The sequence below is a fragment of the Xiphophorus hellerii genome, chromosome 1 (genome assembly GCF_003331165.1).
Source record: "Xiphophorus hellerii strain 12219 chromosome 1, Xiphophorus_hellerii-4.1, whole genome shotgun sequence".
Taxonomy (NCBI): domain Eukaryota; kingdom Metazoa; phylum Chordata; class Actinopteri; order Cyprinodontiformes; family Poeciliidae; genus Xiphophorus; species Xiphophorus hellerii.
In genome coordinates this window covers 24,716,991-24,740,823 of record NC_045672.1, presented here as the reverse complement: position 1 = coordinate 24,740,823, position 23,833 = coordinate 24,716,991, and the positions used below count along the sequence as shown (strand labels likewise).

General features: G+C 38.3%; 1 protein-coding gene across 10 annotated transcripts in view; it reads right to left on the bottom strand.

Annotated features, from left to right (window-relative positions):
* camta1a (calmodulin binding transcription activator 1a) overlaps positions 1 to 23,833 on the bottom strand; it is a 393,254-nt gene that overhangs the window by 163,290 nt on the left and 206,131 nt on the right. For all 10 annotated transcript variants that reach the window (XM_032584958.1, XM_032584865.1, XM_032584530.1 and 7 more), the window contains one exon: positions 14,357 to 14,492. In XM_032584958.1, the coding sequence (XP_032440849.1) occupies positions 14,357 to 14,492 (136 nt within the window). The remainder of the gene's footprint in view (positions 1 to 14,356; positions 14,493 to 23,833) is intronic.

The following is a 23,833-nucleotide window of genomic DNA, read 5'->3' as shown; positions in this document are numbered from 1 at the left end:
ATGGAAGATCTGTGATGCTGTAGACTTTTTGTTCTCTCTCAAAAGCCTTAAGAATTTTGTTGAAGTGGGTGAAAGAATGAACTCTGTGAAATAACAGGATATTGTGAATACAAATCTGGTGGAACTAGCAGAACACTGAGACCTGGTCAGCACTTTATCTTTCAACAAGGCCATGACCTAAGGTTTTGGTCTTGAGAAATTAGTCAGCAGGCACAAAATCAACTTTTTTTTTTTGGCTTTCTGAGACTTTCTCCACCCTGAATAAAAGTACTCTCAAAATAAAGGTTAGGTTTTTGAAATAAAAAGGTCTCAAATTATGCTAAAGATACCCTTTCCCACAATTTTAGCCTGCTGGTGTCAGGCGGGTGAAAGGTCCTATACATTTTCAGAGGGAAACCAAATCTTGTTCATAAATATACAGGATACAGAACTCAAACACTAATAAAAAATATTGAGCATAATTGTTATTATCAATCTAAATTGTACTTCTTGCCATAGCAACATCCTGAAGTTACTAAATCACTGAACTAGCTTCCCGTTTGCCAAAGAATTGATATAAAATTCTGCTACAAGTCTATAAAACACTAAATGACCTTGGTCAGAAATAAATGTAGCTTGTCAAGTATGAGCCATACAGGCCTCTTGTTCATGGTTACCAAGGTACGAACTGAACAAGGTGAGACAGCATTTAGTTTTTATGCTCCTGTGCTCTGGAACAAACTCCCTGAATGCCTGAGATGTGCAGAAACTGTCGGCTCCTTTAAATCAGGACTGAAAACATTTGAGTAAAAACAGCTTTTGGTCAAAGAATCTAACCAATTAACTGTTTGTTTCTTTTATGCCTTTATTGTCTGCTTATTTCAGTCAATTCTTGGTTATTTTTTGTCTGTCTTTGCTTTGATGTCCTGTAGAGCACTTTGGATTGGCTTGTGTATAAATGGTGATTTACATAAATAAAACCGTCTTGCCTAGATAACATTTAGGAAAATCTGTTATGGCTTTTGGTTGAAAATTACAAGTGTCTCCTATCTGGTGACCCCTTACAAAACGTTCAGGAGGCACTGCTGCTTCAAAGGAAATAAAAAAAAAAAAAAAATCAGACAGAGGTAAGAAATGCATTAAGAAAAAAGAAAGATACAGAAGCCAGATAAAAACAGACGAAGTTTTAGTGAAGATGTGCCCAGAAGATGTAAGCATGAGCCATTTTATGCAATTTTGTAAGCCTTGCTTTGATTTCAGCCGGGAGTCAGATATCCGCTGACCTCATGGAACTGGCCTCTAGGCGGGAAACCCCAGAAATGTATGCAGCAGCCAAAAGCTGGCTTTAGATCATTAAACACACATTTTACAAAGAACTGTAAGAGCAGTGAGAGCTTGAGCGATGCTGAACCGACCCGACTTTCTTTGAACTCCTACCTCCAAATTCATGTGGATCAACAGCACCCAGGAATGAGCTGAAGACTACACCAGAGTAGGCTTTCGGTGCATAACACTGAATGCTGTCAGATTTGGCAAGGCTATTTCTAGAGGAATATGAATATCTGAGGAGTACACTGGCCTCGCTCTGTGAAATAGCAAAGGGCAAAAGACTTGGTGAAAGGTGCTCATTAACATAAAACTCAGGCCCCGTTTTGCCCATGGGTTTGTGTTTAGCTAATGAGACCAAACAAAAGCAGAATTCGCACTCAGGAGCAAACCATAAAGTCACAAAAAGTCTGCTTGCAGCCCACAACAGTTTTGTTTTGTTCACTCTTTTTACACACTGCCCTGACTTTTGCATATTGAGCTTTAGCTCTGCTTTGATATTCCCAGAGGGGTTTCGTATATTAAACTTTGTTGATTCGGTGCTCAAAAGTTTAAAGATGATGAGCAGAATCTTTGTTTCTTCGAGTCATTATATGTCATCCTGTGACCCATTATTCTTTTAAACTTCAATATTTCTATACACCCAGAAGGGATGCATGCATAGACGCTGCTATAGAATGCCTCAATTAAGCACAGCTTATAAATGAGAGGCAAAGTCCTCAAGTTCTGGAACAAATTAAAATATCTTCCTGTCCGTTTCCTAGAGGACATCTTATCCCTCCCCTTCACAGTACACACGGACCCCTGGAGAAATGCCTCAGCATGACAACACTCCATGAGGCAACAAGTGGTAAATTAAATTACCTCAGTTGACTTTAATGCACAGTTTCTTGACAGGCTCTATATGCTTTATACTCTGTCTCTACAGCAACCATTCTAAAATTAGCCTCTCAAAGTTGGCTGCTGGCTTGAAAGGGTGATAGCCAGGTCAGTATAAAAGGCAAACCAAGGGTTTAACTGCTGCTGAGTGATTTGGCAATTGTAAGATGTAAGAGACAAAAACTAATTACTATGGGCTTAAAGAAAAAGCACAAGTAAAGTGGATGCTCCTGAGGATGAAAGTAAGCTGTTCATGTGGGACGGCTTTAGTTCAGTTGCTAATAACTACATAACAGCCCTCATTAAGACCAGGCAGGGCAAGATCACTGCTTTCATCAACGTTCCAGGAAAAAGAAACATAATAAGTAGAATGTGCAGAAACGTACATTTTTAAAAAATGCTCCTAATAAATATCTCAAAATAACAGAAATGCACTTGCTAATCTTCTCATTTACATTAAGCAGCCACTTTATTAGGTACACCATGCTGGTACCAGGTAGAACCCCATTTTTACCTTCAAAACTGCCTTCATTCTTGGTAGCATTCAACAAGGTGTCTGAAATGTTTCTTAGATTTTGGTCCATTCGACATGATAGCTTCACAAAGTTGCTGCAGATTTGTCAGCTGAACATCCCTGATGTAAATCCCTCCCTCCGCTACATCCCAAGAGGGATTTGTTAGGTTGTGGCATCTAAACATAGCTTAGATAGTACCAAGGGGGCAAAAATATCCCTCACATACACATTACACCACCAGCAGTCAAGGCCGTCAAAACAAGAATAGATTAATTGATGTTTTCATGTTATTTAAGCTGAATTGTGTCCATTCTCATCAACAGAAAAGATTTGTCCACATAACACCAGCCAGACTGGACATTTTTGATTTTTTTAACCACTCTGCAAATCTGAGAAGCAGTTGTTGGTGAACATCCCAGTAGTTTCTGAAATATTTATAACATCTCTCACTAATAACTGTACCAAATTCAATGCAACCCCTTTGTTCCCCATTCTGATAATTCTTTTGAAAGTGGTGAATAAGTTATCTTCACCACTTTAGAGTTGCTTTCATGTGTGAATTGAACAAGTATACCTGAAAAAATGTGGGAAATAATGTATTTTTTTTTAGGTTTCTGTAAGCTAAAGACTCAAAACAGCACTTTTTATATCTCTTTAATAAGCAAATATTTATAATTTTTTTTTAAATCAGAGATGTAATAGATTCTGTTGAATGTTTATGTTATGTAAAACCAAACTGTAACGGATGCAAGTAGTAGTAGATTTCTAACAGTTGCTGTGTAATTACCTTCCAAAACCTTAAATAGGACTTAAAGAAGAGCTTTTGGCTTGTAGTTGAGTACTTCATCAGGTCATTTTTATGGTAGTTTATTTAGGCAAGACTGTGTTTGCTTCATATTAACTGAAAAAAAATCACTGATCAGCAACCCCTGGGTTTTGAGAGCTTAAGGTTAGGGTTATAACCACAGTTTCTGTGTTTATAATACCACCTCCAGGTTGGATTTACTTCTTTCACAATCAGGTAATTCAAAAGTGAGGAGCTAGTTGCACATTTCCAGAAAAGAGAATGAAAAAAGGCTCTTAGAGAGGAGATGAAATGATGGAACAGGAATCAATTTGCCGTCTTTGCAGGCATTCAGCCGCCTGCGCTCCAGCAGACAGCATGTAAGGCTGAATAAAAATGTAGAATCTGAAGTTTTGTTGCTTTGATCATTGCCTGTATTAGTGATTTGATCTTAATTTCACAGCTCGCTTGGATCAGGGGCAGAAGGTGTCACCGCACTTACAGAAACTCGGGTATGTGTAGTGCATAACTCTCACATATACTCACAATCTGGTTTTATCAGCCACTGCATCTCTATAACAGAGCTACTAACTGAATGCACATACATACACCCAGGGCAAATCTATTTCACACATGTGCGTCCAGTTTAATTATAAGTTACAGACACCACTCACCCATGCGGGTTTGAAATTGCAAAATGTTATATTTCCCCACCAAAACTTTAAGCTAGCAGATAAAAATGGTGTGAAATGATCAAGTCATTCATTTGAATTTAGACCAACATGTTTCCCTAAATAGGAAAGATCTATGAGTGTTTGATTTGCTGCAAAACAAAAGGCCGGACGGCTAAAACACAAAGGAACGAAGAGTTGAAGGTCATGTGATATTGAAAGCCAATGCGGTGGAGCATCCAATAGCATCCACTCCATTATAACATTAGCAACTAATGTTTTGACATTTGTCTTCATTATTATCAATGAACAGAGCCGATTGAGCCACCAGCATGCTCCATTAGCTTCCTTCATTGCACAGTTGCACAGTTGAAATCACACATTAGGGTGGATCCAACATAAAATGACAAGTTATCAGGCCTAAGGATGCACCAGCTGATTATTTACGTGGCGGAGGGGGAGCGAGGAGTTGGGTGAAAGGATAGCAGGGTGTAGCAGAGGCAGGAAAGGGAGTTAGGGAATTGGCAAAGTACTGTACTGGCATTAAGATCTGAGGAGCATGGAGGCACAGAGCAACACAGCACACCTTAAGAAGAGAAGCTCATTTCTATCGGTATAATTAGCCTGTGGTAATGAAATAAGTCAGAGGCACTGCCACCTTCACTTAAGAGGAAATCGATCCGTGTTTGAGGAAGTTTATTAAACCTTCGGAATAATGGGGAGAAAGGATAGAAGGGGTGGAGGATTGGAGGAGATGGTGGTTGAGTGTACATTAACAGATAATCAGCTAAGTACGGGTGGAAGCTTAACAAGAGGCAGAGTATAGATCTGTAAAAGAGGGTAAATGCATACAGTCTTTTTAATCTTAGGTATTTTAAACTACAGTATAAATACAGGGAGTATTATGGTAATATAAATTATTCTGTCATTATGAGTCTTCTTACATTTTTTTGTATCTCTCTCCTTTGAGCCAAATGTTTGGAAATCATTTAAAGCGATTTTAAGAAAAAGGTTTTCTGAACTTCAGATTATTTGGGGGAGTCTTAAATGCTTTCTCAGACATTTAATAAAGACTTAATTCCTACAGGAATGCATAAAAAGTCTTCTTAATTCAAGAGATGAACAAGTGCTTTGTCGACAATAAAATAAGAAAAAAGACATTTCAGATTAGGCCTTTAGGCGCTTTTTTTAGTAGAATCCTGGAAAAAGAGACAAAAGTTCTTTATTTTTGGAATTCATAAATAAATACCAAAGATAGCCTGACACACACAAATGAAAACTTTTCTGTTAGCACCAACAAGGGGGTTACTAAAGACTGCGTTATCAGAAATCTTACACTACATGATCAACTAAAAGATGATGCATCTCCTAGGTCTTCGAATATAATTTTTTAAAGATGTGATTTTCAGATACTCTCCAAATTCAGTGGATAATTTTTCTTTCAAACTAATCATTCTTGTTTTATTCTTTACTTGTTCACTCTTTTTAAGTACCACTGCAAAATACGTGGTCATGGTCAATTAAATGGGCTCAATTAAAAAGGAATGGAAAGAAAACTGTTGAAGTCAAAATGAAAACTTTGAAAGCTTTGAAACTCCCACAATCATGACCACTTTAAAGATTAGAGGAACGACTGCCTGTAATGAAATGGGGGTCACTTAAAACTCTGCACAACTTGAATTTACAGTGCCTTGAAGATGAATTACTGGACTTCAGTGTTTTTCATATTTCAAGAACAAATGTCTACATGAAGTATTTAATTTGGATTTTGTGAGAGACCAACGGAAAAATGTAGATAGTTGTGAAGTGGAAGAAAATGTAATTAGGTTTTACCAAATTTGAATAAATAAAAAAGTGAAAAATATACTTGTGTTTTTAATCTGCTTTACCCTGATGCCCCTAAATAAAATTCCAGTCAACCAATCGCCTTCACAAGTTGCCTAATTAAGAGTCCTGAGTATTGCTAATGTCAGTAAAAATAGTTATTCTGTGAAGGACCCAGACGTTTGTTACAAAACATTAGTGAACAAAGAGAAATAATCAAGACCTATGAAGACAGCAGACAGATATGAAGTGGAAAAATTTCCTAAAATATTATCTCAAGCTTTTAATATCCTGTTTGAAGTTTCCCAACCACCATGTTTGAGACAAAGCAAACACATGGAAGAAAATGTAGTTCATTTCAAAACCAACATTCAGCACATGGTGGTGTCAGAATAATGCTGTGTTATGATTTTGGGTAATAATTGATGAGATTGTAACCACTACTTAATTTAATTAGCAATAAATTCAGTAGGAAAGTTACTTTTGTTCTAGGGTCACACAGGAGGATGATAAGCATAAAGGTTTTAACAACTCAAGTTTATTTTTCTTTCCCCACAAAAAAATAATAATCCAGGTAACACTAATTACCTTAATAAAATTAAGGTATAAAACTTAAATTGTCCACCCTTATATAAAAATATCAAATTAATATATAGAAAATTGAGGGTAGTTTTTTTTTAAACAGTAGCTTATTTCAACAAAAGAAATTATATATTCCAGTTAGTCCTTCAATATAACAGTTCGGTCAGTCAGTTCAGTCAATGTGCACATAAGTTGTCCGTTATGAAAATGTTCATGAACAAATAGTTTGTGGAATAAAAAAAAAGATTTTGGGGCCCTCCTTTTTGTTCAATAAGCTTATCTGTTGTCCACGCAAAACATCCAGCTCCAGCAGCACCAGTCCCTCCGTCTTTCCAGGCTTCAGTCCGAGTCATAAAGATGGCGGCGGAACCCTCCTGCTTCTGGAACCACTGGCTCGTTCAGGTATCGGTCGTCCAAAAAAAAAAAAAAAACAACCTGCATGCAGAGCGTTAACCGATCATGCAGGTATACGGAAATCATAGAAATCTTTCAATTACTTCTCAGTGAAAATCAAATTAGCGTTTAAAATAAACCAAAAACGCTCAGTAATAAAGAAATTACTTAATAAACATCACTTCATCATAAACAGTCTCATTTCACAGAGCTATGCTAGTTACAGAGCGACACTTTATACCCTGGTTGGTTTTTTTTCCAGTTCGAAAAAAACTGAGCAACGTTAGCTCCAGCTAGGTAGCCATTGTGCGTAAGTAAGCAGCTGAAAATAAAACAACAGACTCACCGGAGAACTCTCAGAACAGAATGTACATTATCCAGTTCAAAATAAACAGATTTCTTTCATATCACAGCAGCACTTATGGGTAGTAACTTCTCTACTTCTGCTGAAATGTGCATCGTCTGCCATTTCTTTTTTCTTCTTCCCTCTTCTTTTCTCTTCTTCTCGTACCGACACAGGAGAAATGTGGGTCTAGTGCCCTCTACAGGACATTCTAAGAACTAACAAACCAACACATTAAACATACAGACAGATCAGCATAGTTTATGGGGGTTACAAGATAATGAATTAAACCAATTACAATACAATCAAACCTGTAGGAGTCTGCAAAAGACTTAAGGCCGGGATGAAGGTTTACCGTTCACAAACACAGCAGCTTAAAATGACTCAGTTACACTGAAGTGGTTTAGATTAAAATATATTTATGTATTAGAATGACCCTGTCAATTAAAATGAGAATGCGTTACAAGTTTTAAAAATACTGCTCACATTTTGTTCAATCTAACTAAGCAGGAGATATTTGCGGAAGAAAATTCAAAGATTTTAGTCTTTGAATGACATGTGAAAGTTAGTTCAACAGGGTATAGTCTAAACCACTTAATACAGTTTAACAAGCAGATTTCTACGTATAAAAGACTTCAAATTACCTTAAAATCCAAATAAAATATACTGATGGGATGTCTGTGAAAAAAAGTGGAAAAATGTAAAAAGTACAAATACTTTTGAAAGGCACTGTAGGTGTGATGTCACTCTAACGGACAACGTCAATTAATAACACAAAGTGATAACACGACCTACACTGGAGTGACAACTCTGTAAGTTGGACCTTTGCCAGGAACTAGTGAACAACTTGAACATCAGAAGCAGGGTGGTGAGATAACCACTGATGGACGTTTCTTCTCTGGTTCCCCAAATGCATGCTGGTTGATGTGGGTTCTGCTTGCTCATTTATCCAGCCGTCTGGCCAACTCACCTGGAGTGATGGGGGAGACGTCGGGAAGGCAGGCTGCTATTTCACGGCCTGTTAAGCGCTAATGCCGCAACATGCCCCGCGCTCCAATTTTAGGGAACAGGGAGCATTACCGCCCAACTCAAGGTTCTCTCTGTGTGGACAGTCGACTCGGACAAACTCAGAAGCAGGGCGCAGGGGATATCAAAGAGGGAGATGTACATGGGGGTAATAAAGGCACTGAAAAGTCCAGCAGATGAATTAAACGAAACAGAGAAAGGGGGACGAAGAACACACTGAACAGTAAAAGGTGGACACCTTGGAGAGTGTGGAGAAAAAGAGTGGGGCTTCGGTTTACACGGACTGCTGAGCCAGCACTGAATAGCAGAGAGGACAGAAGCACACACTGACATCTACTCCTGCTATGCAAGAATGCATCTGGCGGTCCCCAGAAGGCTCATGCCCCTATACTCACAGCCTCTCCCCCGCCAGAGCTACTGAACATCACTAGCCTGACCCATCCACAACACTTGTCCCCAATGTGCACTAAATCTGGCCCATGTAATAACCACAGAGCCTCTATTAAGCACTGGGTGGCTGGGGAATCAGAGCAGCAACAGCAGAACATGAATGAACACCCTGAACAGGAAGGCAGAGTAAGGTATAACAATTCTTTTTTTCTCTGCTTTCAGAATATGTGACATTCATTTTGTGCAAAAACACAAAAACAAAAGGCCGGTTTTCAAAATGAAGTCTAGTGTGGAAATTGATAGTTCTAAATCATCCACCATCATATTCACAAAGCAGAGGGTAAAGGTCCAGTCATTTGTATTTGTTGACAGTGAACATGACTAAGCATGATGCGTCACAGATTCTATCAGAGGCCAGTTTTCAGCAGTGATGGATCACCTCTCTTATTGCCATGCTCTGTCAGTCTGAGGCCTGAGATGTTTAAGGACATGAGTCAGATCTTCACAGGCTCCAAAAGGTGAATGTTCACACACACACACACACACCCCGTGCGCGCAGGGGTGTGTGTGTGTGTATGTGTGCGTACGTGCACCCCCACACGCCCACACACAAACAGAGAAACATAGAGGCCAAAAAACTAAACTCAGTTAATTAGTGATATATGTTTTTTTTTTCTTTAAAGCTTGTTTCTCCAGATGTGATTATTATATGAGACAGAGATAGTATGTGGGCGTATGTGGGACATGCTATCTAGTGTGAAACTAAAGATTATTTTAGTAATCAAGGATTAATCAGATAAAAAAGTGCCACATGCTGCAAATTTTTCATTTAACCACTTAAGCTTTTTTAATGTAATATTAGAAATACAATTAAATATTCAAATAAATAAACAGTTCAATTCCTTTTCTAAAATCAGAAAAAAACATTTTATTGCCCAAAATGCACTAACAACATTCCTTTAGTGTATACATGATAACTAAATAAATACTTCTATCAACACAGAAAAAGCTCAGACCTTTCTAACATCTATACAATGTAGGGCTAATCTACAATCTGTAGAAAACAGAAAACAATCTGTTGATTGTTTTCAGGATTAACTGATCAATAACTAGATAGCAAAAGTTGCTTATTAGGAGATTTTTTTTTTTCCTACAAAATTTATTCCAGGTGAAGCTAAAACTATGCCAGGGTTTCTGGGTAAACATATTTACAGACATTTTTTTTTATTTTAATACAACATTTTATTTTTTTTGTAATATTTTGGCTCAATTACTGCTCTGACTGTGTTGTTCTTTCATCAAATGTCCTGCTTTTGAGTTTGTATACTCCAGTTAATGATTAATCAATTGCTAAATTAATTGACAAACTGATTCTTACCAATTAATCATTTCACCACTAAAGCTATTCCAATCTGCTAACCGTATGGAAAAGTGGTTACTGGGAAACAAAGCATCACAACAAGCCTGTCAGCTTCTTCAAACCGACCACATGACTAGCTGCACTGTTATTGAACCTTCAGAGTTGCTTATATCAGAATCACTGTCAGAAGCATGCAGGGTTTCCATGGCAACAGACAAAACTCATATTATAAGTGAATTCTGGATCAATAAGTGAATCTGCAACTCCTGTTTTCACTCCAATATGGTGATTATGCTACAGGCAAAACCTCAAAAACAATTTTTTAATTTGCTGCTATAATTTGGAGGTTAGAGAGTTTACACTGACAACATAAAGGGCCAAGATATTATTAATTTCTCTCTATTTTTTTTTGTTTTGTTTTGTTTTATTGATTCTGGTGAGTGCCAGAGCCTCTGGTTATTATTGAGTTTTTTGTCCAACAAAGCCAATAATAACAATAATAATAATAATGATACCAATAATTCAATTATCAGCCGATTTGAAAAGAGAGCATATCTAATTAAACTGAGAATAGTGTGGTTTCCATCAAAATCAAAAACAATATTAATCTTAATTTCAGAATTAAACTACAAGGCTTATTTTAAATGTAAGAATAACATATTTGAAGACAGTATTATACATCTCAGAATATCATACTTTACAGTAACAAACAAACAAACAAAAGAAATATCATTTAACATAGGCTATTAAATGTTAAATGTTTAATATAACAAAAATATTTTTAAATAAATCATTTATGTCATATAGAGCCACAACATTTCTCACTTCAGCAAAACTGGAAGAACACAAATTATTCAGCTTTTAAAACAATTTTCATCTCTGACTTTTTACCACCATTTTGTTTGTTTTCTTTCAAATCCGTTCTAAATTCAGAGCAGACTGCCACCAGTGTGCAGAGCTGCATCATGAAATAGAAATCGTCAGGACAATTTACAAGACCTGACAGCCTTGTAAATCACCTCAATACTGGTCAGCAAAAGAATAAATAAATCCCAACTATGCAATAATAAAAACACACAGATCTGGATATTCTTTTATCTGTCTAACATTCTTGTAGAAAAGCAATAGGTTTTGTAGGAGCACTCTCATTAGAAAAAGATTCATCAAAAGGACAATGTGATGAGTTACTGTTTTTAAAAAAAATATTGAACATGTTTCCCATCTGCCTTTCCCACATTTGGTAAGGGTACATCAAAACTCACACAATGCAGGCAAACCGTCAAGTGTATATTTGTTTGACAAATTTACCATGTTGCCTGTTAGGAATTATTTGGGTCACTGCAAATACGACTGCCAGACATGGCACAGTTCGTGAGCACAGCTAAGCTGATTATTTGCTGGAACAAATAAGAAGTGTGAAGAATGCAAAGCCATGACTAGACAGAAAAAACATCTTTGCAAGAACTAAAAGGAAGAACCCAATCATTTTAAAATTTAAACAACATTACCTAATGTTACGTATCGAAATGTTAGGATTCTTCCAAATAACAAATTACTTGAATACCATCAGATTTCAATGTCTAGAGTTGTGTTTCACAAAAAGAAAGCAAGACTGAAAATTTATGGAAGGAAATGAAGATCAGAAAACATGGAAAGGAACTCCAGAACACTGGAGCAGAGAAGGATGGCTCAAATTATCCTTACAGGAGACCTCTTGAAATTATCATTACCAACATATTTAATTTAATAAATTACATAAGTAGTGTGCAAACTACATATCAATTATTTATTTAGTAAGTTGGCCTTTGTCATCCTATTTACGTCTGTCGAATCTTGTCTTGTTCTGTTTTCACATAAACTGCATTTTAATTTGTTGGATTCTTAGTGAAGCTGCTCTCAATCAAAATATACCCTGCTTTAGTTGTCAAAAAGAAAAATGAGACTGAAATTTGGAGTGAAAAGAGCCCGGATAAGACTGCAGTTTTAATTATAGCACTACAAGGCTGGTGTTCCTCTTTGATAAAATCCTGATCCTGTTTAAGCACATCAGCTGACAAAATTGTCACTCACATTAATTAAAGAGAACATTTGTGCTGCTATTTCAGCTATACTTAGCTGTATAACAGTTTGAGTGAAAAGTTAGGACTGACAGAATGTAGCAGGTCCTTTTTCTTATCTGCTAACATAAACTCTAATTGATTGCAACACCAAGATCGGGGGGTAAAAGTACTAAGGGATCGGTGACAAAACTGTTTTTACCGTTAAGTTTAAAGTGAGGGGAGATGCATTCATTATAAATAACCATTTCCAACAAACAAAGGTAAAAGTGCATCTAACATCCTAAAAGGGCCCCATAGCAGTCACATTACCTTCCCATTGAAGGAAAATCTTAAAATTTGCCCTAAAAGTTTCTCAGTTTACAGTTTTTTTTTCCAACCCTCTATGCAGCAGCATCTAGTATCTCCAGGAAGAGTTGTGGACCATTGTCTGTTTAGCTTTTACTAATATAAGCTGTTAAAGTGCCTCAACTTGTTGCTGTAGTCATTAGATATCCAGCCAAAGGATCCTAAGGGCATTTGAAGGTTGCCTTTCAAATGTAAAATAATGGCACCTTTATGGATAAAGTTTCTAAAAAAGTTAATTAACCTGCCTAATTCAACCTGTTTGGATGCAATACAGTACATGTCCTAAGCTTTTCTTGGGCAGACACATTTTGAGAACAAAAAAAACAACAACTATAAGATGAGGTAGAAAAAATAACCAGTAATTGATAGAAGTAAAACAGTGACAGACTGAAGTACCTTTTTACCAAAGGTGAATAATGCTAAAAGATTTTACCTTAAGGAATGTTACCCAATGATTTTAACAGTAATTACAGTTGCCAAAAACAAAAACTAGCTATGGTACAGGGCACAACCTTGTGCTTGCATGACACTGAAACTCACTGTACTATTAGTAATGAGCAAGTTGAGTAAAGCAAAAAAAAAAAAAAAATCTGAAAAGAGCCACCGTGAAAAACTTTCAAAGGCATCAGTTAACCAGAAATTAATATCTAGAGTAACACAGTGGAAATGACATTTGCTAAATAAGTGTACTTTTGTTTGAAATCAAAACTTGTGGATATTAACAAAAAGTGACAGAAAGTATTGCCTCTGAACATCACGAGCTATGCATCTAGCTGCTCAAGAGCAAACATGAAAGTTGGGCAGCTCAATGCATTCAAAGATCTGGAGGTTCACTCAAGAACAACAATCACTACATAAAAACACTTTTGTAATCCATCAAAACTGACTGTCTAAGGAATATCCGAACCATCAACCATTGTATATTAATGACAGTATAATAAAATCACCCGTCTAACTAGAATCTTCACTAGCTAAAATTATTTGTCATAGTCCAACAGGATAGATGTGTGCAGTCTGAGCAGGTTATCAGAACTCCGCAGATGAGTTCTGCGCGAATAAAGAGGCCATTTTCTTGAAGTGACAAATATGCAGAGGAGACAGAGACAAAATGGAGAGCAAAACCCCTGAAGGTAGAAAGCCCAAGCTTTGTCTTTGTCACTCAGTGTGACAAAGACACACAACATGACTCCCCGATGTGTGCACCATGGCTGTATACTTTGTGTTTGAGTTTTTTCTGAATGGAAATCAAAAATCCCAAACCTCTCTTATCTCAATCCCTCAACTCTTGTTCTTCTGGTTTTATTGCTTGTTACTAAATCTGTCAGTAACAGTAACAAACCTGAATCTAGACTTTGGTTCTGCTGAATGCTTTAAAAGTACAACAATGAGTCTTTGTGTCTGATTAACAGCTCCTACATCAACCCGTGTTTAAACGCTGCATAAACGCCACTGCAGGTTCTACAGGTGAGTGGAGAATGATACAAATGGCCGTTTTATGTCAGGAGCTGGTGTGGGCAGTGACTTTGTCTGAGGTGAGGGAACACTTGCTCTACAGTGCTGCTTTGAGCCAGCAAGATTAATGTAGGCTCTCTGGAGCAAAGGCAACAACCACAGCTTTAATAAGGTACAAACAATCGGTTCCACTCCACTGGCTTCCCAGGGAAAACTATTGTTGTGCTGCATTGTTTCTTGGTGTGGTTCCTTGGAGAAATGTGTCTACTGCACCATGCGACTGTCTCCGTTACAGCCAGGGGAGAAGTCAGTGTAGGCCTTCGTTTGTCTGTGTCAGAATGAACGTTGGCTCTCACCCCAACTCTTTGCCCCATCCTTTCCTTTCACATTTAGTTTCCCCCACCCCTCCTCAAACTACCCCACTCACCTCAACTCCCTGCACTTTCAGCTTCATGTGATCTTCTCGCGTGGTCTTCCCATCTTTCCTCTTCTTCCAGCAGTAGCCGTCCTTTCTGTACTTCACCTTCTTCCTGTTGTACAGTATCATCGACCCATTCTGCGGCCTGGAACCACAAAGGAGAGAGATTAAATGAGATAAGAGGATAGGCAAAGTACAGCACAACCAAGGAACTCACTTCAGAGACGAGCAACAAGATCTGACACAAGTTTCCACCCTGCAGAAAATGTACCAGAAACCTAGATGACAAGAATTCTTCATGGAGATTCTCGGCATTGGTATTCACGGTCTGACAACGAACAAAGCATTCCTCTGCATTTTTAGAGTGTGTGCCCTGCCAGAAGTTACAGTGCGATTCATTGCAGGGTAAATTATATAAAGGCTAGTGGCAGAAAAGTGTGGAGGAGTGAGGTTCCATCATTATCTCTCATTCATCCAACCTGAATGGTGCTGGAAATCCACAGGGAAAAGAGAAGATTCTCTCCCACAGTCCATTCATAATTCATTCTCCCTCCACCAGACCACAGCCTGTTGCTTCACCATGATATAGTGTAACTGTTTGATGATAATTTGCCTTTCCACTTACAGTAGATTTGTAATAGAAACATTTTGCATTCTGTGCTCAACATTAACAGAAAGTGTAACATAAAATATGTATGGCCTTTTTCAACAAGTAGCATGCAGTTACGGTGGATACAGTTGTGTGTATTGGTATTTGCCTGTTTTGCAGAAATGCTTTGTGTTATCACTTCGAATCAATTCATATTGCATATTTTCAGGCTCCCCCATCATTCAACACAAATGCATGCATTGACTTGAGAGAAGATATACAATCTTTCAGCGGGGACAGACTTATACAACATCCTTTCAGCATCAACAATTGGATGTGCATGAGATGTACACTGTCAGAAAGACAAATACACAGAAACATGTTCTGCAAATAATTTAGAAGTGTGTGCTACAGAACAGAAACCTTTAACGTTCTTTTTTTGGTATGTTTAATCTGCAAGAAGACTTTTTTTTATTTCATTAGCACAGATAAAAGTATTGCTGGTGAGAAATACATCCAGACTCTGGAAATGGAAAAGAAAGTTAACAAAATGATCATTTGGTTGGGCCTTTAGATGGATTGGTGACCTATCACTGCAAATGTAGAATGTCTATTTCCCAATAACCGCTGGAGATAGTCACCAGTATAGCCATTGGGATGATTTGGTTGGCATGGCAGAACAGCGCTGCTGCCACAGAAAAGTACAAAATTCATGGATTCAAAACTTCAGCAACAGAGAATCTTTACATGGAGTTTAAAAGTTGAGTGAATTTCTAAAAGATCCTCACATGTGATTGATTGCAAATGGTTATTGTATCCATAACTCTTGGTGCTACTACAGCTTTAACTAAATAACACCTTATCTACCATCAGTGTCAGATGTTTTTCTGCAGTACTCATAATTTGATTTGCAGCTAATCCAAACTGCTGGATTCTTTAGATATGTTGAAAAGCTCTGTGGAATAAGTGCTATATGTTGTTATACATATCCAACATTAACCTCTGTTGATGCAGAAGTTTTGCAAGTGCCTATCAAAAGTCACAGCAATGATCTGACTAAAAATCATTACCTCAACTCGCGCTATGCTGGGAAACCTTTATCTGACCCACATATTAGCACGTTGAATGCCTTCTGTAGCTCCAACAGCAATATAGTCCATCTATTGTCTGAATAATTCAGGTAATAATTATCAAACTGCTTGGGATACTCATAGTGTGCATAAAAATGGACCCTTTCATCACACTAAATGCTTACCTGTTTGTCCTAATAAATACGCACCATACAAAACGAGAGCACATCATAGAGAAATTATTGATATGATAAATCTTGATATTTTACAAAATGATTTATTGATGTACATTGTTGGATACATTTTTAATTTTTCAAAAATAAAGCACCCAAAAAGTTACATGATGTTCTTCAATGTTTGGTATTGGGTTGACCTTTATTTCAGGAAAATGACCTTTGTAAAAACTGATTTAATTAATCAATTGCTGCTATATATGATTTGAAGAGAGAAAGAAAAAAAATCTAATCTACTGAAGGGCTGAATGCCATAAAATGGTTGTGAACTATCAGTCTAAAGCATGTCTACTGAAAAAAAAAAGCTTGATTGTGGCAAGACCTGTTTTTTTGTCTCCAAAACCAACTGCAAAAGTTTGTGCAAAAACAACTATGGCAAATGTAGACTCACCACACACAACTATTTACAGTTTGGATCTTACTCAGAAAGAAAGATTTATGTCATTGTTGCTCCTGCGAAGTGAGTGAGAAGGAAAGACACCTGCCCAAGCTGCTGAGAAGGCTGGGTAGCTGAGGGAGGCTTAAGCGTTCAGGCAGCTGGTAAGCCGTGTTAGCCCTCCGCTCAGTTCTCCCACGTATAGACAATGTGCATGTACACAACAACCCCTCCTCTCCTCCAGAAACACACAAACCCACAAACTCAAACAACTAGAAAAACACATCAAAGTAGAGAAAAAAACGGGTTGATTTGTGCTTTCTGTAGCAATAAACAAAAAATAAATAAAAAAATAAGAGCCGTTGTTTTGCATTGTTTTGTTGTTTACTGTAACATTTTCTTTTTCACAACGTTTATTTATAACCCTGCATGCATCATTTTGCAGGGCTGCCTTTGGGGGCCGTGGCGTGTGTTTATCTTAGAATCACTCATCAATCTTTTTTTTTCTTGCCGGATCTTGGGGGCCGGTGGGAAGAGGAGGAGAAGGAGGAGGGGGGGTCCCCGCGGCCCCCGCTCTGTGGCCCCTGACAGCACCTTCTAATGAGAGACGCCACTCATACACTGATGCGCTCACTCTGTGCTGATCTCCATGCCTCTCTCTCCCCTCCCCACAGCCCCTCTCTCCTTCTCGTCAGTCAGCTCAGGCTGTGCACCAGGGAACGTCTCCGTCTTTTCCCTTGCGCCGACTTCTTTTCTGTTCTCTCACCCCTCCCTCTTGTTTCATCTGTCTCAGGATCCCTCACCTCAACTCACCCACACCTCCCCTCTTTCCTGCCATCTTCCCCTCGCCTCTTGCTTTGAGCTTTGAATACTTTGCAGAAAACAGCTATTAGGAAGACATTTTTATTGGTCATGCTTGAGAAGTTGTACTCTACCACTCAAAGGCTGGGATGTACACAAAATATAAATCATGTTCTACTTTGCAGGATCCCTAATGTCATCCATAGTGGGGCAGTGATCATAAATAGCAGCAGGGATTTTTGCAGACTGTTACAATCAGCACATGCTCTCCTAAGGATTTGCATCCCAGATTGCTCGAGTTGCCATAAAAGCTACCGAGTTCAGACTCCAACATCTCTACTTGGGATCAATCGAACCTGAAAGTGACCCATCTAAAAAGTTTGATGGTATTATTTATTACATTATCATTCTGCGTTTTTGTCCTTCAAAAAGTTATGAGAAGTGTGAGCTTCTTAAAATGTAGCCCAGCATGAGACAAAAAGATGGGCGCAGATGAGATAAGGTAGAAAATCAAATGACATAGGGCTATCTGATCTCCTCCAGAGCACTGGAAATTGGGGTGAGGCTTCGGTGTCAAAGGCTCAATGCCGCATTTATCGGCTCGGTGCAAAAACTTATTCGCTCAGCTATTTTGGAGGGAGCATTTGGTAGACACTATTTACGATTCAAGGCACTTTGAACTTAAAGACAGCCTAGGCGTCCACTCTGGGCAGGATGGTAGACCAGTTAAAAAGTCTTGCTTTGTCAACATAATGCATCTCTTCTCCCTCTTGTGGTCTCGCTCTTTTTCTCTTCCAATTCTTTCCCACTACTGTTTACTTAGGCGTTTCAATTAATTTTATCAGAATTACACATATTTATACATGAGAGGAAAGCTAAAAGCTGTGTTCTTGTAAAAAGCTTGACAGGTGGCCCTTTTGTCTCAGATACTGAAATGTAGCAGATTAATATGGAAATGCAGGCTTCTGTCAAAGTGTTCCACATCCGCCTTTCCTTTTCCTCCTTTGAACTTTTCTGCGATAATAAGATTTACCCTCAGGACGGTGTTAGGCCTTGTCCACTCCTTTAGGAAACATTCATTTACTCAGGTAATGACATTCGCTCAATCAGATTTGTTCATTTGAAAAAAAAAAGTCAAAGGAGGGTACAGGTTTTTTTATGAGGCAGTTGACGTGCTTAGAATCGGTAGCACAGTAAGACCAAGGGAGCGATTGCAAAAAAAAAAAAAAAAAAGGAAACTGTATAAAATCTCGGCTTTACAGTCTTAAGGCACAAATAGAGAATATAAGATGAAGAAAATCATAAACAGAGACAGGAAAACAAATCTGTTAAAGAAAAAGGTTGGTGGAAAAACACTGGTGATTCATGCCAGAATTATGGGAGAAAAAAAAAAGAAAATTCAATGTGGATGTATTCATTTACAGCTGCTGTCATGCTGGTTCCTGTTTTGCCATGTGGTTGGCGTATCTAAAAATGCATTTTATGTGGGTCTAAGTGTAAAGAAATAAAGCATATTTTGTGAGACATCAAATCCTGTTACGACTATGAAATATGCCTTGTTTTTGATGCTTCTCTCTTTTGTGTGGTGTGTATGTTGCAATGACAATCACAGTGTTTTTTCCATGTTTAACAATCACAAAATGAAAACCCAAAAACTTTATGTGGAGCTAAGGAATTCCCTGAAGTAGGTACATATTTGAATTAATTGACTGAAAAATAAAATAAATGAATTTAATCAACTTGTAGGTCAGCTGGTTGTCCGTTGCAGTTTTTCTAAGATATGAGGAGGTGAATGAATTTTCATAAGCGTAGACAGAGCATCTGCATGGTGTAGCATGAGTTTAAGTACCAGCTTCAAATGAAGTGGCATAAACTATACCACCACTGGACTTTAGAGAAGTGAAGATGGTGATGAATCCCACCTCATTGTCTGGCAACCCAATGGATGAGTCTGGGTTTTGCAGTTGCTAGGTTTATGACATTAATATTATTATTGTAAAGTTTGGTGCAGATGGCATTATTGTTTGTTGTTGTTGTTTTCTGAAATTGGATTAAGTTCCAGCAAAAACCTTTGAGATAAATAAATGTGGAGACTGCTAGCCAGGCTTTCTCATCCAACATCAGTGTCCGACCTCTAAGGTGCTCCATTGGAAGAATGGTCAAAATTTATTCACAAGACACTCATTGAAGACAGCCTTCTCAGAAGGATTAAGCTGTTGTGGCTGCAAAGGGTGAGCAAACACCATATAAGAAGCTTTGTATCAAGACAAAGCTGCATATAAAAAAAGTCTCAAGGCGCTTTTTACAACACTTTTGATCATACATTATATAATATGTGTGGGAATGCAGATGTTTTTGGCATGTTGTAAAATCATTGACAATATGAAATAGACCTAGAATGATTAATTTGTGAAGGATAAAACAACAATGGGCCAAAATGGACAAGCTCTAAACTTACATACAGTGTATGAACAATAGTTGTAAGACAAAAAACTGGTGGATTACTTTCAAAAATGTTTTTAAGCTCCACATTCACAAATGGCTTGTAAGACTTAACTGTAAAGCTTCTTCTGTACAATCATGCTTTAGAAGCAGTCAGCACACAGATACATCTGTGAGGGATAATCACACAGTATAAAACATGCTCTGTTGTCAGACCTATCTCTCTGGAAGAGGTGGATGGCACATTCTCCTGGCTAAAGACAAAATGATTATCCAGATTGGTTTAATGAGGCAAGTCCAAAAGTCAGTCTTTTTTAATGGTATGCGTTCCCCCTGTAAAAACCAACTAAGCATATTATAAAGTGGGAGGAAATTGTGGGAACAAATAACTAACATAAAATTATGATCAACCACACGGCAGTAAGCTGCGTCCCATTTTGCTGCCAACACAGCCCTGACCCATTGAGGCACATTGCACAGTTGCTCAGATTGGATAAAGGTCTGTGAAATTTAAAGGCCAAGTCAACAATTAAACCTGTTGGGCTCCTCAAATCATTCATGAACAATTTTTGCTTTGTAAAAGGTAACATCATCCCACCTACACTTCCTCAAAACTTTATATTTGCACAGTTTTTCAGTTTCTAGCACATCAACCTCTTTGGAAACAAACTTTACTCCCTGCCAGATGAATTCCAATACCTAAATGGGTGCCATGAAGAGGTAAAAAGTATTTTTTACTTTACCTGAATGGTCATAATTTTATCAGTGCATAAACCCCTGATTAAAAGATTTTAATTTCCCTTCTAACCTGCTGGATTTGAACCAAATTTTAAGCTGGGTATCAAAATGGTAAAGGACGAAATGTAAGAGACAACAAAGTGATTTATTGAAAATATGTTTCAGTGGTAACAAGCTGTTAATCATCTGATCAAAAGTTTTAAAGAATAACCATGAAAAATCCAAACTAAGTGTCCAAAAATGATCGAGAAGTAGATTCACCCTCCATTTTTGTTGAATTCTTCTAACACCCAGTCAAGCATGTGAATTTTTCCCGCTTCGTTGCGACACTGATCCATATGGTGAAGATGGCTTTATGAAAGATATAACACGTCTACCTCTAATGATTTATTATTAGAGAAGTGTTGTTTTCCTGGAAGAAGTCATTTGTCAGAACTGCAGCATTGTGGTGTAGGATGGCGCCACAGATGAGGACCCTCAGTCCAGAGAAATGTCATCTCCACATACCCAGCTGAGGTGTGATGCAACTTGAAGCTGCATTGTTCCACTGATGCAAAAAGCTCACAGATAACAATGGAGCCTCCTCGACTATGATGCAAGGAAATGATCTCCAGAGGGATCTCCTCGTCATGCCAGCAGCGTTGGAAGCCATCAGCAAAGTCCAGAATAAACTTTTTTCTAAGCAAAGCATTCAGTGTTCCTTCTTGATTACTCCCTTTTTAGGTCAAAAGGAGCAAGTTTACACACATAGCCTTTAATCATGTTTTTTTTTTTTTGTCCTTTCATTACAGATGCTGTCTCATGATTCTTGAGCTCAGCCTGCACCAGTAAAGGGCTTATTTTGACAGATTACAATTTGTTCTCTGTCTTCACAGACATCCTGCTGGATCCTCAGGCACACCACAGGTGAAGTTTGTTTGGGGTTCACCACTCAATTTTTAAGAAATTAAAAATGACTGCCTGGCAGCATTCAACCCTAGAAGTGAAGGTGCTTTGCAAGACGCCTTCTGGATCTCAACAATCCTGTCATGTTAAAACATAAAAAGCCTTGCTTTTGCTATCAAGGGGTCATGAAAATGTGAATGCCTAGCAGAGTATTGCATGAAAGGCAGATATTTCAGAGGATTTTCAAGTATGAGGCTATCGGTCTTAAACTTTTTATTTGATGATTAACAACCGGTTTGAGTTTAAATGGAGCATTCAATCAATTGTCTCCTCTAGTTTCTTGCCTCTTGCAAGAAACTGATCGTGATCAGGAAGTTTAAAAGAATACGGTCTTATATCAGATTTTGATCCAAAATCTGCGAAGTATAAAAAAAAAAAAAATCTGTTGGTATGTGAGTGATGTGCCACATGCATGCATAATATTGCAACGTAACGTAAATGAACAGCCTTTTCTAACCCCACCAGGTACTTTACCAGGTATAAAGTACTAGAGGGATAATTCTTCAGAAACTTTCAGGCCTGTTTTCTCACTAATTTTGTTTGCAGAGTGCCAACGTTCAAATTGCCACATATTTTTCAGTGTTTTTTTTAATATTATTACTTCAATTATGTTTGATATCATTAGAAAGCTAAGAATATGCCCTCTCACAATCTGTAAACAACTCAAAGGAAAATTGTTCCCGATTTTTTCATGGTCAGTCGCAAATATATATATCTACTGTATATATACTGTATATATGAAGCTCCACCCCAGTGCCACTAAGTGTCATTCTGAGTGACAAATTTGTTCTTGAAAACTCCTGACAGAGCCTTTTAGAGATATGCACAAAGTTTCCAGTCACCCTGCTCAATGTAGTAACAGGTAAAATGAGAAAACATAAATAAAGCAGTGATGTTGATCATTTCTGTTTCTGTCAATCACGGGTGAAATATAGATCACCCATGTGAAAATAAATGTGCGCATCTCCAGCTGTCAAAACCGACCAGCGATATTTCACACCTAATGTAATTACATCGCAAGCAATGGTGCTCTATTAGATGGCACATCATCTGTGAGTTGTAGACGTGCAAGTAGAGAGGTGCCGGCTTCACATTGGGAGCGCCTATCCGAACGTATCACGTGCAATTGATGACTCGCAGATAAGCTGCTCCTTTCAGTCCTGCCAAAGCATGCATCAGGAAGTGGGGCGTTCGCTAAAACTACTTTAAATGTAAATCTGCCACGGGCTCGAGATTGAGATTCATCGTCTCCACTGCTCCGGAGCTCGCCAACTCCCTCCCTGCCAGAGCTCGTACGTCGAGACGCTGCCGGTCGGCTTCCTTTTTGACTGCAAATGAGGCCTCAGCACCTGGTCACTGCAATGCCCACAGTTCCTAGTACTTTGGTCTAGAGTGGCCTCAACTCTCAGTCGTGAATGCCTAATGGTATATGATAATTAAGGATGTAAGGGGAAATGTGGTGCGTAAGTCGGGCTCAGTTGAAATAGGTTTTGCGCCATCTTTTAAAATCTCATCACATAGACTCTTTCACTTAAAAAAAAAAAAAGTTAGGTTGCCCGGTGTGTACTGTTTAATTTAACAGAATCACTTTTATTATGTACATAATATTTGAAAGAATTAGGAAAGAAAACAACAACTGACACAAATTAGTCCAGTGAATCATCAAGTTAAGTTTGCCAAACATGTTGAAACATACTGATTTCCAAGGCTGTGCAGATGGAGCTCAATGTTTGTTTACCCAGCGTGTTGAACTAAATACCATAGTAATGATGAGAGGGTAGCGGAGCCATTGGAGTTGTAATTCAGAGTAGGAAGACAGATCGCACTCCTCCCTTTTCTCTCTATCTATACTGCCTACAATTGCCACAGAACTCCAGCCCCAGCCCCCTGCCTTCCAGCAGGAAACAGATGTTCCCTCCACACTTATCTCAATGAAAAAATCACAGACAATTTACAAAGAATATAAATTACGGTTGTAGCTACACATCAGTGTCTCTGTCCCTAGAAGACCTTGTAAAGAGGATAAGGGTGAATTGGTGTGTGTAGGGCGGGTGAATTGTTGTGGGTGGGGGGGCAACATGAAGCGAATGGAAGCGGTAGGGGGAGGGAGGCGGGGGTCTTATCTGGTCCCCAGCAGCCAGGCAGAACGAGAGGGCGGCTGGTGACTGGCGGTGATGCCGCGCTGATAGCACTAAGCTGGTTTCATGCACATTTCAGGGAGGCTGCCATCACTACTCAGACTTGAAGCTCTCAGCTGCTGCCAGTGGATGAGGCTGGGATGGTATTTATAAA